The 13,381-nt window shown below is 57.8% G+C and overlaps 1 protein-coding gene across 3 annotated transcripts in view; it reads left to right on the plus strand.

The window, feature by feature from the left end:
- ERCC4 (ERCC excision repair 4, endonuclease catalytic subunit) overlaps positions 1-13,381 on the plus strand; it is a 39,005-nt gene that overhangs the window by 16,024 nt on the left and 9,600 nt on the right. For all 3 annotated transcript variants that reach the window (XM_076052866.1, XM_076052865.1, XM_076052867.1), the window contains exons 3-10: positions 205-385; positions 793-988; positions 1,455-1,662; positions 3,319-3,499; positions 4,488-4,607; positions 6,430-6,540; positions 7,203-7,608; positions 11,854-12,219. In XM_076052866.1, coding sequence (XP_075908981.1) covers positions 205-385; positions 793-988; positions 1,455-1,662; positions 3,319-3,499; positions 4,488-4,607; positions 6,430-6,540; positions 7,203-7,608; positions 11,854-12,219 — 1,769 coding nt within the window. The remainder of the gene's footprint in view (positions 1-204; positions 386-792; positions 989-1,454; positions 1,663-3,318; positions 3,500-4,487; positions 4,608-6,429; positions 6,541-7,202; positions 7,609-11,853; positions 12,220-13,381) is intronic.

Genomic DNA, 13,381 nt, shown 5'->3' on the forward strand with positions numbered 1-13,381 from the left:
CGCCGATAATGCCGACGGCGGTGGTTGACAGCGGCGCTGTTGCTGTTCCCGCCTGCCGGTGGCGGTGTCGATAATGACGCCATTGGCAACGATGTGAACGGCAATAATAATAATAATAACAACAACACTTGCGGATGATGATGCTAACGCTGCGGCTGCCGATGGTGACGATGGTGGGCGGCGTTGACGATGTGTCCACCACAGGAGCACTTCATCGAGGAGTTGCGTAGGGCGGGCGTGACGCAGCTGCCCCGCGTCATCACTAACGAGGTGAGCGGCCCGGAGCGCCAGGACGTGTACCTCGAGGGTGGCGCTTTCTTCATCACCAGCCGCATCCTCGTCGTGGACTTCCTCACGGACCGCATCCCCGCTCGCCTCATCACAGGCGAGGCTTCGAGAGATAACGGCGCCGGGTCCACGGGCCGTGCTTCCGGCGACGCTTGTTGCTACGCTCCTCCTCGTGTGCGTGTGCCGGTTTACCCGGCCTCCGGCGGGAGGGGGGGTTGGTTGCGCAGCTGGTAGCATCGGACAGGAGGCCGTCGCGGTCGGTCGACGCATGGCACCTGCCGGCGAGCGAGCCTTCGGCAACTTTTAACGTGGCCGCCTCAACGCGGCGAACGGCGCCTGCTGCTGCTGCTGCTGTTGTCGTCGTTGCTATCGTTCCCTGGCCACCCACCCAGCTCGTGCGCCGCTCCGCTACCTTCGACCGGGGCTCGCGAACGGCGCTTGCCCCCGGCAGCCAGTTAAAAGCCGCGCGGCGTTGCCGGTCGGTGCATTTGTTTCCCGGCGCAGGAATCCTGGTGTACAAGGCGCACCGCCTGATCGAGTCGTGCCAGGAGGCCTTCGTGCTCCGTCTCTTCCGCCAGAAGAACAAGACGGGCTTCATCAAGGCCTTCTCCGACCAGCCCGTCGCCTTCAGTACCGGCTTCTGCCGCGTGGAGCGCGTCATGCGCTCGCTCTTCGTGCGGAAGCTCTACCTCTGGCCCAGGTAGCCCAGCCGTCGCTGCTACCGTCACGCTGTCCCGGCGCGTGTCCCGGCGTGTGTCCCGGCGTGTGTCCCGGCGTGTGTCTCGGCGTGTGTCTTGGCGTGTCTCGGTGTGTGTCTCGGCGTGTGTCCCGGCGTGTGTCCCGGCGTGTCTCGGCGTGTCCCGGTGTCTCCCGACGTGTCCCGGCGTGTGTGTCTTGGCGTGTGTCCCGGTGTCTCCCGGCGTGTCCTCGGCGTGTGTGTCTTGGCATGTGTCCCGGCGTTTCCCGGCGTGTCCCGGCGTGTGTCTCGGCGTGCCTCCATGTGTCCCCGGCGTGTGTCTTGGCGTGTCCCGGCGTGTGTCCCCGGCCTGTCCTGGCCTGTCCCCGGCGCGCGTCTCGGCGTGCCCCCCCGCGTGTCCCCGGCGTGTGTCCCGACGGAGATCCCCGGCTTAGTCCCCCCGACGCGTGACCCCCGACGTGTCCCGTAGGTTCCACGCGGTGGTGCAGGCCAGCCTGGAGCGTCACCGCGCCGACGTGGTGGAGCTGCACGTGGCCTGCACGGCGCCGATGCGCGCCGTGCAGGCCGCCGCTCTGGAGCTGCTTGACGCCTGCCTCAGGGAGCTGCGGCGCAGCAACCCGGCGCTGGAGTCGGCGGAGCTCACGCTGGAGAACGCCGTCTCCGGCGCGTTCGACAAGGTGACCGCCGCCGCCGAAAGCCAACGTTCTGTTGGGCCATGCAGGACCGACCTCCCTCCCTCCCTCCCTCCCTCCTCCTTCGCCCGGAGGTTTCCAGCAAAGGGTTACTCCGCTCTCCCGAGCCTGGCCAGCCGTGCGTGTGCCGGAGTCACGTCCCTGTTCACTTCGGCGCAGAGGGGCGCCGCGGTGGCCAGGAGATGTTAACTCCCTCGCCCGGTATTCAGGAGGTCGTGGGTTTGACCCCGACCCTGACGCCTGCTGCTGTATATTTGGAGTTTGCGTGTCTCTCATCATCATCACCACGGTGGCTAGGAGATGTTAACTACCTCGCCTGGTATGCAGGAGGTCGTGGGTTCGATCCCGACCCTGACGCCTGCTGCTATATATTTGGAGTTTGTGTGTCCCTCTCTATCATCATCATCATCATCGCGGTGGCTAGATGTTAACTACCTCGCCCGGTATGTAGGAGGTCGTGGGTTCGATCCCGACCCTGACGCCTGCTGCTATATATTTGGAGTTTGTGTGTCCCACTCTCTCTCTCTCATCATCATCATCATCACGGTGGCTAGGAGATGTTAACTACCTCGCCCGGTATGCAGGAGGTCGTGGGTTCGATCCCAACCCTGACGACTGCTGCTGCTGTATATTTGGAGTTTGCGTGTCCTCTGTTCCCCCCCCACTCTCTCCCCCGCCGTGGCCGCGTGGATCTCTCTCCGTTGCCCTCCGGGTTTTCCCTCCACATTTAGAACCAACGTCACGCGCTTCAGAGCATTTAGCTGCTCGGCATTTCCACACGAAGCGGCGACGAGCCGCCGCTTCGTGTGTGGCCAGGTCACCTTCTGAAAAAGCGCCACGCGCGGCTCAGCGTGGCCACCCCCTTCGTGCGCCTCGCCGGCCTTCAAAAGGCCCCGCGGCTCGCCCCAGGCAGCGCCTGCCCCGACGTCGTGCTGCAAGGCCCCTGCGCGCGCCGGTCAACCTACCGGGCGTCCGCGTTGAACGAGCTCCGTGCGGCCCCATCGGATTGCCCCGGCGCGACTACAATTCTCCGATTCTCTTTTATTTAGTTTAACACGTAGGCTTTCGCGACCAATATTATTCATAATAAAGGTTTTTTTGGGTTAGATCGCGTTTATTTATAAATGTGTCGTAACCCTCCACCACCCGACACGGCCAATGAGCAAAAAAAAGTGTCACGTTGACAAAAAGACGAAATAGTTCACTACTTTAGCCCACCGGTGTGTTGAAGAGTGAATCCACAACATTTACAGTTTGAGTAGTACTGTGACGTTTCGCTGGTAAATACATCCAGCATCATCAAGCAATTCGCCAGAATGGCGAATTGCCCGATGATGCTGGATGTATATTCTTAGTTTTTTCGGTAAAGTCACGTTGAAGAGAAACAACAAAATAACAAAATATATATAAAACAATAAAAAAATTCTCACGACGTTTCGACCATAACTCAAACGGTCATCATCAGGTGTGTGCTGGATGTATTGACCAGCGAAACGTCACAGTACTACTCAAACTGTAAATGTTGTGGATTAACTCTTCAACACACCGGTGGGCTGAAGTAGTGAATTATCTTGTCTTTCGTCAACGTGACGCTTCTCTTTTATTTATTTTTAATTTTATTTCCTCCTCTCCCCGCCGCAGACGGTGCGCCTGCAGCTCGACCCCGTGTGGCACACGCTGAGCTGGCGCACGCGAGCGCTGGTGCAGGACCTGAAGCTGCTGCGCTTGCTGCTCCTCTACCTGACGCAGTACGACGCCGTCACCTTCCTGGGACTCCTCGAGTCGCTGCGCTCCAGCCAGAAGGCGTTCGGACAAAACTCCGGTAATTTATCCGTTGCCTAAGGCGGCGGCGAGGGTCGCTTAGTCGGTCGTGGGGGTTTTTGTTGTTTTTTTTTGACGCGCCCGGTAAAAAAGGGCCCTGTGCATTTTTTTTTTTTTTTAAGGAGCGACCTGGCCACCGCAGATGCGGTAGCTCGGCGCGGTGGCCGGCGGCGTGGAAATTCGCAGCAGCGGGGAAATGACTCTGAAACGCGCGACGTCGTTACTAAACGTGGAGGGGGAAAACCGGAGGACCCGGAGAAAAATCCATCGCGACCACGGCGGGGAGAGAGAGAGAGAGAGAGAGACTCGAAAATTCTAAATATACAGCAGCAGCAGCAGGCGACAAGGTCGGGATCAAACCCACGATCTCCTGTACACCAGGCGAGGTAGTTAACATCTCCTAGCCACCGTGATGATGATGAGAGAGAGAGAGAGACTCGCAAACTCCAAATATACAGCAGCAGCAGGCGTCAGGGTCGGGATCAAACCCACGATCTCCTGTACACCAGGCGAGGTAGTTAACATCTCCTAGCCACCGTGATGATGATGAGAGAGAGAGAGACACGCAAACTCCAAATATACAGCAGCAGGCGTCAGAGTCGGGCTCGTACCCACGACCTCCTGTGCACCAGGCGAGGTAGTTAACATCTCGCTGCCGCCGCCGCCGCCGCCAAATTTATTTTTGAGATGAATCTCGAACTTCCCCACGGTAACGCCATTGCCACGCGTCAGTTTGCCCCTATAACCTTGCCCGGTTCAGCACTGTGAGTGAGCGCCGTTTGTCCTTGCCGCTGTCCGCTTTGCATTGCAGCAGGGCTTTCGTCGCGCGACTCGCCAGCTGTGATTTTATAAGAAAAATGAATTTTGAAAAAAAGTTTGCCCCGGCCCACCAAATATCTTCTTCATCGTAATCGCCCCCCCCCCAACCACCCCTGCCCCCCCCCCCCCACCACCCCTTACTACCCCCACCACCACCCCGTAACCCCCAGGCTGGCTTTTCCTCGACGCGGCCAACTCAATGTTCGTCCACGCCAGGGCGCGCGTCTACGGCTACGGCGACGGCAAAGCCGCCGGCAAAGAGGAGGCCCCGGCCGCGGGGAAGCGTAAGGGTACGGGCCCTGCCCGGGGGTGACGCGCGGCGCGCCCGGGGTCGCGGCCGACGCCGGCGACCGTCGCCGTCGCGGGTCGCCGCCGCGGCCGTCCGCGGCGCCTTGAGAGGCGCGGCTTCCTCCCCGGACCGAGGGCAAAATCCGCGGCGTCTTGCGATTTGCGGTCGCTTGCGGCAGGGCGTAGCGGTTGGCGGCCCGGGTTCGCTTCGCGCTCGCGGGCCAGCAGCCAGTGGCGATTACCTGAACCGGTCTCCCGGGCCTCTCCCCCCCTGGGTCGGCTCGGCCTCAAGTGAGGAGCCGGTGCACGAAAGATAAGCACCGGGGAAAAGCAGGGGCCGGCCGTTAGTTGTGTTGGCCGCGGCCCTCGTGCACCGTGCCGGCTCGCTACGAGCACTTGTCCCAAGCGGTGCTTTAACGCAGGGGGGTCCCCAAACCCCAGGGCCGCGGACCGCTGCCGGTCCGTGGCCTGTTAGGAACCAGGGCCGCACAGCAGCAGGAGGTGAGGGCGGTGAGTCCGATCACGTGGCCCGCCCCCCATTGTTTTATTATTCACCACTCCCGCCCGCGCCTCTTTCCCGCACTGTGCACTTGTCTCAGTCACGTGGTGTTGGTATAAAGCCCACAAGCTCTAACCCCTAGTAGCCACAATGAGTAAGCCCACAAGCTCTAATCCCTAATAGCCACAAAGAGTAAGCCCCACAAGTTCTAACCCCTAGTAGCCACAGTGAGTAAGCCCACAAGCTCTAACCCCCAGTAGCCACAGTGAGTAAGCCCACAAGCTCTAACCCCTAGTAGCCACAATGAGTAAGCCCACAAGCTCTAACCCCTAGTAGCCACAATGAGTAAGCCCACAAGCTCTAACCCCTAGTAGCCACAATGAGTAAGCCCACAAGCTCTAACCCCTAGTAGCCACAATGAGTAAGCCCACAAGCTCTAACCCCTAATAGCCACAAAGAGTAAGCCCACAAGCTCTAACCCCTAGTAGCCACAAGGAGTAAGCCCACATGCTCTAACCCCTAGTAGCCACAAGGAGTAAGCCCACAAGCTCTAACCCCTAGTAGCCACAATGAGTAAGCCCACAAGCTCTAACCCCTAGTAGCCACAATGAGTAAGCCCACAAGCTCTAACCCCTAGTAGCCACAATGAGTAAGCCCACAAGCTCTAACCCCTAATAGCCACAATGAGTAAGCCCACAAGCTCTAACCCCTAGTAGCCACAGTGAGTAAGCCCACAAGCTCTAACCCCTAGTAGCCACAATGAGTAAGCCCACAAGCTCTAACCCCTAGTAGCCACAATGAGTAAGCCCACAAGCTCTAACCCCTAGTAGCCACAATGAGTAAGCCCACAAGCTCTAACCCCTAGTAGCCACAGTGAGTAAGCCCACAAGCTCTAACCCCTAGTAGCCACAATGAGTTAGCCCACAAGCTCTAACCCCTAGTAGCCACAATGAGTAAGCCCACAAGCTCTAACCCCTAGTAGCCACAATGAGTAAGCCCACAAGCTCTAACCCCTAGTAGCCACAGTGAGTAAGCCCACAAGCTCTAACCCCTAGTAGCCACAGTGAGTAAGCCCACAAGCTCTAACCCCTAGTAGCCACAATGAGTAAGCCCACAAGCTCTAACCCCTAGTAGCCACAATGAGTAACAAACACAAACGTAGCTGGAGAGCTTCATTGAAAAGGGGGAAAGACCCAATGATGAACCCCCCCAACCACCCCCGGTCCGTGAAAAAATAATTGTCTTCCACGAAACCGGTCCCTGGTGCCAGAAATGGTTGCGGACCGCTGCTTTAAAGGCTACGCGGGGGACCTTTGTCTTTGTAGGAGAGCGCAAGGCGCCGACGGTGGAGAGGAACCCCAAGTGGGACGCACTCATGGAGGTGCTGGAGGAGATCGAGAGGGACGCCGACTCCTGCACCGAGCTCGGTCCGCCCGGTGAGCGAGCGTGGGCGAGCGAGTGTGGTGTGTGTGGGCGAGTGTGGGCGAGTGAGTGCGGTGTGTGGGTGAGCGAGTGTTGTCGAGCGAGTGTGGGTGAGCGAGTGTTGTCGAGCGAGTGTGGGCGAGCGAGTGTGGGCGAGCGAGTGTGGTGTGTGGGCGAGCGAGTGTGGGCGAGCGAGTGTGGTGTGTGGGCGAGCGAGTGTGGGCGAGCGAGTGTGGTGTGTGGGCGAGCGAGTGTGGGCGAGCGAGTGTGGGCGAGCGAGTGTGGGCGAGCGAGTGTGGGCGAGCGAGTGTGGTGTGTGTGGGTGAGCGAGTGTGGGCGAGCGAGTGTGGTGCGTGGGCGAGCGAGTGGTGTGTGTGGGTGAGCGAGTGTGGTGTGTGTGGGTGAGCGAGTGTGGGCGAGCGAGTGTGGTGCGTGGGCGAGCGAGTGGTGTGTGTGGGTGAGCGAGTGTGGTGTGTGTGGGTGAGCGAGTGTGGGCGAGCGAGTGTGGTGCGTGGGTGAGCGAGTGGTGTGTGTGGGTGAGCGAGCGCGGCTCCCCTCGCTCTCGTAATCGTGCGTCCGTGCTGTGCGTACTCACCCGTCGGTTCGTCGCGGGCCCCGCCCCCCCCCGCCCCCCCCCGCCCCGCCCCTCCTCCCCGCCCGTGTTCCTACCCCCCAGGGCCGGTGCTGATCTGCGCCAGCGACCACCGCACCTGCGCGCAGCTGCAGGAGCTGCTGCGCGTGGGAGCCGACGCGCTGCTGCGGCGCCTGCTGTCGCGGGCGCCGGGCCGCGGCGAGCCCTCGGCCGCCGCGGCCGCCACCGCTCCTCCTCCTCCTCCTCCCTCGCCGCCGCCCTTCCGACGGCACGCCGGCGGTGAAGGCCGCGGCTGGAGGGCCGCGGGGAGACGAGGCGGAGCCGGCGCGGCCGCAGGGAAGCGGTCGCGGGGGGCCGGGGCGGCCGCGGACGGGGCCCCGGAGGGGGCGCCCGCGCGCAAGAAGGGCCGGGGGGCCGCGCGGGAGGCCGCGCGGGGGGCCCTGACGCTCACGCAGATGCTGGGCGGGGAGGAGGCGCGGCACGGGGGGAGGTGAGGGGGCACGCTGGGCTGCTGCTGCTGCATGTGTGTGTGTGTCTGTAAGTGTGTGTGTGTAAGTGTGTGTGTCTGTAAGTTTGTGTGTGTGTCTGTAAGTGTGTGTGTGTGTCTGTAAGTGTGTGTGTGTAAGTGTGTGTGTGTTGCTGTGTGTGTGTCTGTAAGTGTGTTGCTGTGTGTGTGTCTGTAAGTGTGTGTGTGTGTGTAAGTGTGTGTGTGTCTGTAAGTGTGTGTGTGTGTCTGTAAGTGTGTGTGTGTCTGTAAGTGTGTGTGTGTCTGTAAGTGTGTGTGTGTCTGTAAGTGTGTGTTGCTGTGTGTGTGTTGCTGCGTGTGTGTGTGTGTGTAAGTGTGTGTGTGTGTGTTGCTGTGTGTGTGTGTCTGTAAGTATGTGTGTGTTGCTGTGTGTGTCTGTAAGTGTGCGAGTGTGTAGCTGTGTGTGTGTCTGTAAGTGTGTTGCTGTGTGTGTGTCTGTAAGTGTGTGTGTTGCTGTGTGTGTGTTTGTAAGTGTGTGTGTGTTGCTGTGTGTGTGTCTGTAAGTGTGTGTGTCTGTAAGTGTGTGTGTCTGTAAGTGTGTGTGTCTGTAAGTGTGTGTGTGTCTGTAAGTTTGTGTGTGTGTCTGTAAGTGTGTGTGTGTGTCTGTAAGTGTGTGTGTGTAAGTGTGTGTGTGTTGCTGTGTGTGTGTCTGTAAGTGTGTTGCTGTGTGTGTGTCTGTAAGTGTGTGTGTGTGTAAGTGTGTGTGTGTCTGTAAGTGTGTGTGTGTGTCTGTAAGTGTGTGTGTGTCTGTAAGTGTGTGTGTGTCTGTAAGTGTGTGTGTGTCTGTAAGTGTGTGTTGCTGTGTGTGTGTTGCTGCGTGTGTGTGTGTGTGTAAGTGTGTGTGTGTGTGTTGCTGTGTGTGTGTGTCTGTAAGTATGTGTGTGTTGCTGTGTGTGTCTGTAAGTGTGCGAGTGTGTAGCTGTGTGTGTGTCTGTAAGTGTGTTGCTGTGTGTGTGTCTGTAAGTGTGTGTGTTGCTGTGTGTGTGTTTGTAAGTGTGTGTGTGTTGCTGTGTGTGTGTCTGTAAGTGTGTGTGTCTGTAAGTGTGTGTGTCTGTAAGTGTGTGTGTCTGTAAGTGTGTGTGTGTCTGTAAGTGTGTGTGTGTTGCTGTGTGTGTGTCTGTAAGTGTGTGTGTGTTGCTGTGTGTGTCTGTAAGTGTGTGTGTGTGTAAGTGTGTGTGTGTTGCTGTGTGTGTGTCTGTAAGTGTGTGTGTCTGTAAGGCGGGGAGCGATAGTGTAGCGGTTAGCGCGCTGCGCTATGAACCCGGTGACACGGGTTCGATTCCCGCTCACGGCCAACACCAGTGACGATTTTCTGAACCGGTCCCGGGCCTCCCCTAGGTCGACTCAGCCTCAAATGAGTACCTGGTGCAGTGTGTAAACATTGCCACTAGGGAGACAAAGGCGGTCGGGCGTGGTGCTGGCCACCCACCCCCTCGTGTACCGTTACCGGCCTTCATAGGTGCTCGCTAACAGCACTTGCCCCTACAGTCTGTTAAGGCTATATGGGGGATCTTTGTTGTGTCTGTAAGTGTGTTGTGTGTTGCTGTGTTGTGTGTGTCTGTAAGTGTGTGTGTTGCTGTGTGTGTGTCTGTAAGTATGCGAGTGTTGCTGTGTGTGTGTCTGTAAGTGCGCGAGTGTGTTGCTGTGTGTGTGTGTGTCTGTAAGTGTGCGAGTGTGTTGCTGTGTGTGTGTCTGTAAGTGTGTGTGTGTGTCTGTAAGTGTGTGTGTGTCTGTAAGTGTGTGTGTGTCTGTAAGTGTGTGTGTGTGTCTGTAAGTGTGTGTGTGTTGCAGGGGCATCTCACTCCTCAGTGTGCCGGGAAAGGTCCTGGCAATGATTATTCAACATCGCCTTGCCAGGCACGCTGAGGAGCCCCAATGCGGTTTCAGGAAAGGGCGGTCCTGCACAGATGCCATATTTTCTGTCCGTCTGCTACAGCAGAGGTGTAGGGAATTCCAACAAGACCTACATCTCTGCTTTATTGACCTGATCAAGGCCTATGATACCATCAGTAGGCCTGGGCTCTGGGTTGTTCTTCGTGCTTTTGGAGTACCTGACCCTCTGCTCACAATCATTAAGGACCTTCATGATGGTGAGCGGGCCCGGGTAAAACTACGTGGCCGGGAATCAGAGCCATTCCCTGTTAACCTTGGGGTGCGACAGGGATGTCCTCTGGCTCCCACATTATTTAACATCTATTTTGACCACGTAGTTCGTGAAGCCTTCAATAGCTGTACCGGAGGAATCTCCATATAGTACAGATATAATGGGAGGCTGATCGACGCCTGGGTGCGGTCAAGGGATGGCTCCCTATTGCTCAACCACGTTATGTATGCTGATGATTTGGTAATAGCTGCTCATTCAGAGGAGGAGTTGGAGACGCTGCTGCTGAGACTGGAGCGTGCCACTAAGAGGTGTGGGGCCTTACCATCAGCCCCACCAAAACTAAGCACCTGCCTAGGTATTTTGTTCCATCGGACACTCCACCCCCACAACTCCCAATCGGTGATGGGGCAGTTGTGGAGAGAGTGGAGAGTTTCCCATACCTGGGCAGTGTGCTTATGACTGGCTCCAGTTTAACAGCAGAGGTCTCACTCCGAATCAGTCGAGCGGCAATATCTTTTCATCGGTTGCGTAACGCTGTGTGGAAGCTACCTGGTCTGTCGCTCCGCACTAAGCTTCAGGTCTTCTCGGCCACGGTCATTCCCTCCCTTCTCTACGCTTGCGAAACGTGGACCCCCCTAATGGAACATCTTCGCCGGTTAGAAACATTTAGGCTGGCCTGCCTACGATCCATCCTGGGTTTAACCAGACTGGATTGTGTGAGGAGCTCACAAATCCTTGAAAGATCTCGGCAAGGTCCCATCGGTGAGCTCCTCCGGCGGGGAAGGCTGCGATGGCTGGGTCATGTAGCCCGCATGCCCAGCCACCGCATGCCGAAACAGCTTTTGTTCGGCCGGATCGAGGGGGTTAAGCAGGCGCGGCACGGGCTAGAGAAGAGATGGAGTGATGTGGTACATGAGGACGTGGAGTTGAGTGGACTTGCCGATGACTGGTACCAGCGGTGTCAAGATCGGCCTCTGTGGAGGAGGCTCGTGAAGGACGTTACTGGGCAGTTGGAGGTAGTCGCCCTCCAACAACAACGGAGGGCGGAGGAGCGACGCTCAGAACAACGTCACCGCCACTTAGTGGCGAATGGCGGTTGTTGTTGTTGTGTGTGTTGCTGTGTGTGTGTCTGTAAGTGTGCGAGTGTGTTGCTGTGTGTGTGTCTGTAAGTGTGCGAGTGTGTTGCTGTGTGTGTGTGTCTGTAAGTGTGCGAGTGTGTTGCTGTGTGTGTGTCTGTCAGTGTGTGTGTGTGTTGCTGAGTGTGTTGCCGTGTGTGTGTTGCTGTGTGTGTGTCAGTAAGTGTGCGAGTGTGTTACTGTGTGTGTGTGTTACTGTGTGTGTATGTTGCTGTGTGTGTGTGAGTGTGTTGCTGTGTTTGTGTATGTTGATGTGTGTGTGTGTGTCTGTAAGTGTGCGAGTGTGTTGCTGTGTGTGTGTATGTTGCTGTGTGTGTGTGAGTCTGTTGCTGTGTGTGTGTGTATGTTGCTGTGTGTGTGTGAGTGTGTTGCTATGTGTGTGTGTGTATTGCTGTGTGTGTGTATTGCTGTGTGTGTATGTTGCTGCGTGTTGCTGTGTGTGTGTGTGGGGAGCGGTAGTGCAACGGTCAATGTGCCACGCTACGAACCCGATGATCTGGGTTCAATTCCCGCTCGGTTAACACCAGCGATGATTATTCAAACCGGTCCTGGGCCTCCCCTAGGTCGACACGGCCTGAAATGAGTACCCTGGAGCTGTGTGTAAACATCACCACTGGGGAGACAAAGGCGGTCGGGCGTGGTGCTGGCCACCCACCCCCTCGTGATGCCGTGTCGGCCTTCATAGGTGCTCGCTAACAGCACTTGCCCCTACAGCCTGTTAAGGCTACACGGGGGATCTTTGTCGTTTGTGTGTGTTGTGCTCACGCGCGTGAGTGTACGCTGGTGTGTAAACAGGTTAATGCGGTTGCGTTCACTCTTCGAGCCGCGTCTATATCTGCGGTAAAACCTTTTATTATTATTATTATTTCCGCTTATTTCATCCACGCGGTTTACCGGCGATACGCACCCCGGTTTGCTTCGCCGGCACCGGCGCGTCGCTTTAACGCTCGCACGCCACGCTACGCGCAGGGCACCCGGCGCAGACGATGGGGACCACGCCGACGGCGACGCCGGCGACTCCTCCGACTCGGAGCCGGAAGCCGCCGACGCCGACGCCGCCGGCGACGGCGACGGCGACGGCGGCGACGCCGCCGGCGGCGGGGCGGAGACGCGCGACGCCGAGTGGCTGAGCGAGCTGTCGGCGGACGGGCGGCTGGCCGTGGCTCGCGGGCCGCTCACCGTGCTGCATCCCGTGCAGGGCTGCGCCGAGCCGTACGGGCTGGCCCGCGTGCTGCGCGAGCTACGGCCTCGCCGCGTCGTGCTCTACGACGCGGAGCTGGCGCTCGTGCGCCAGCTCGAGGTCTACAAGGCCGGGCAGCCCGGCCGCCCGCTGCGGTGAGACGCCTCATCCGGCCGCACGCTCGCTCGGCGCACGCCAGCACCGCCCGCACCGCACCGCACCGCACCCACTCGCCCGCCCGCCCCCCACAAACCAACCAACCACCCATCCACCCATCCACCCAACCACGAGTGAGCGAGTAAGCTTGCAAAAGAATGAGTGAGCTAGTGTGGGAGTCGGTGATTGAGAGAGTGACCGTGTGAGTGAGTGAGAGAGAAAGCGACCGAGTGAGTGAGTGAGAGTAACCGTGTGAGTGAGTGAGTGAGTAAAAGAGTGACAATGTGAGTAAGTCAGTGAGTGAGAGAGAGAGAGAGTGACCGTGTGAGTGAGTGAGAGAGAGTGACCATGTGAGTGAGAGAGTGACAATGTGAGTAAGTCAGTGAGTGAGAGAGAGAGTGACACTGTGAGTGAGAGAGTGAGAGAGTGACCGTGTGAGTGCGTGACCCTGTGAGTGAGTGAGAGTAACCGTGTGAGTGAGTGAGAGAGTGACCATGTGAGTGAGTGAATGAGTGAGTGAGCGAGAGTAACCGTGTGAGTGAGTGAGTAAAAGAGTGACAATGTGAGTAAGTCAGTGAGTGAGAGAGAGAGTGACCATGTTAGTGAGTGAGTGAGTGACCGTGTGAGTGAGTGAGTGAGAGAGTGACCATGTGAGTGAGTGAGAGAGTGACCATGTGAGTAAGTGAGTGAGTGAGAGAGAGAGAGTGACCATGTGAGTGAGTGAGAGAGTGACCATGTGAGTGAGTGAATGAGTGAGTGAGTGAGCGAGAGTAACCGTGTGAGTGAGTGAGTAAAAGTGTGACAATGTGAGTAAGTCAGTGAGTGAGAGAGAGAGTGACCATGTTAGTTAGTGAGTGAGTGACCGTGTGAGTGAGTGAGTGAGAGAGTGACCATGTGAGTGAGTGAGAGAGTGACCATGTGAGTAAGTGAGTGAGTGAGAGAGAGAGGAAAAGTGACCATGTGAGTGAGTGAGAGAGTGACCGTGTGAGTGAGTGAGTGACCATGTGAGTGAGTGAGTGACCGTGTGAGTGAGTGAGTGAGAGAGTGATCATGTTAGTGAGTGAGTGACCATGTGAGTGAGTGAGTGACCGTGTGAGTGAGTGAGAGAGAGTGACCATGTGAGTGAGTGAGTGAGAGAGTGACCATGTTAGTGAGAGTGTG

This window comes from Petromyzon marinus, chromosome 58, assembly GCF_048934315.1.
Source record: "Petromyzon marinus isolate PM22_M1 ecotype Great Lakes invasive population chromosome 58, UKy_Petmar_22M1.pri1.0, whole genome shotgun sequence".
Taxonomy (NCBI): domain Eukaryota; kingdom Metazoa; phylum Chordata; class Hyperoartia; order Petromyzontiformes; family Petromyzontidae; genus Petromyzon; species Petromyzon marinus.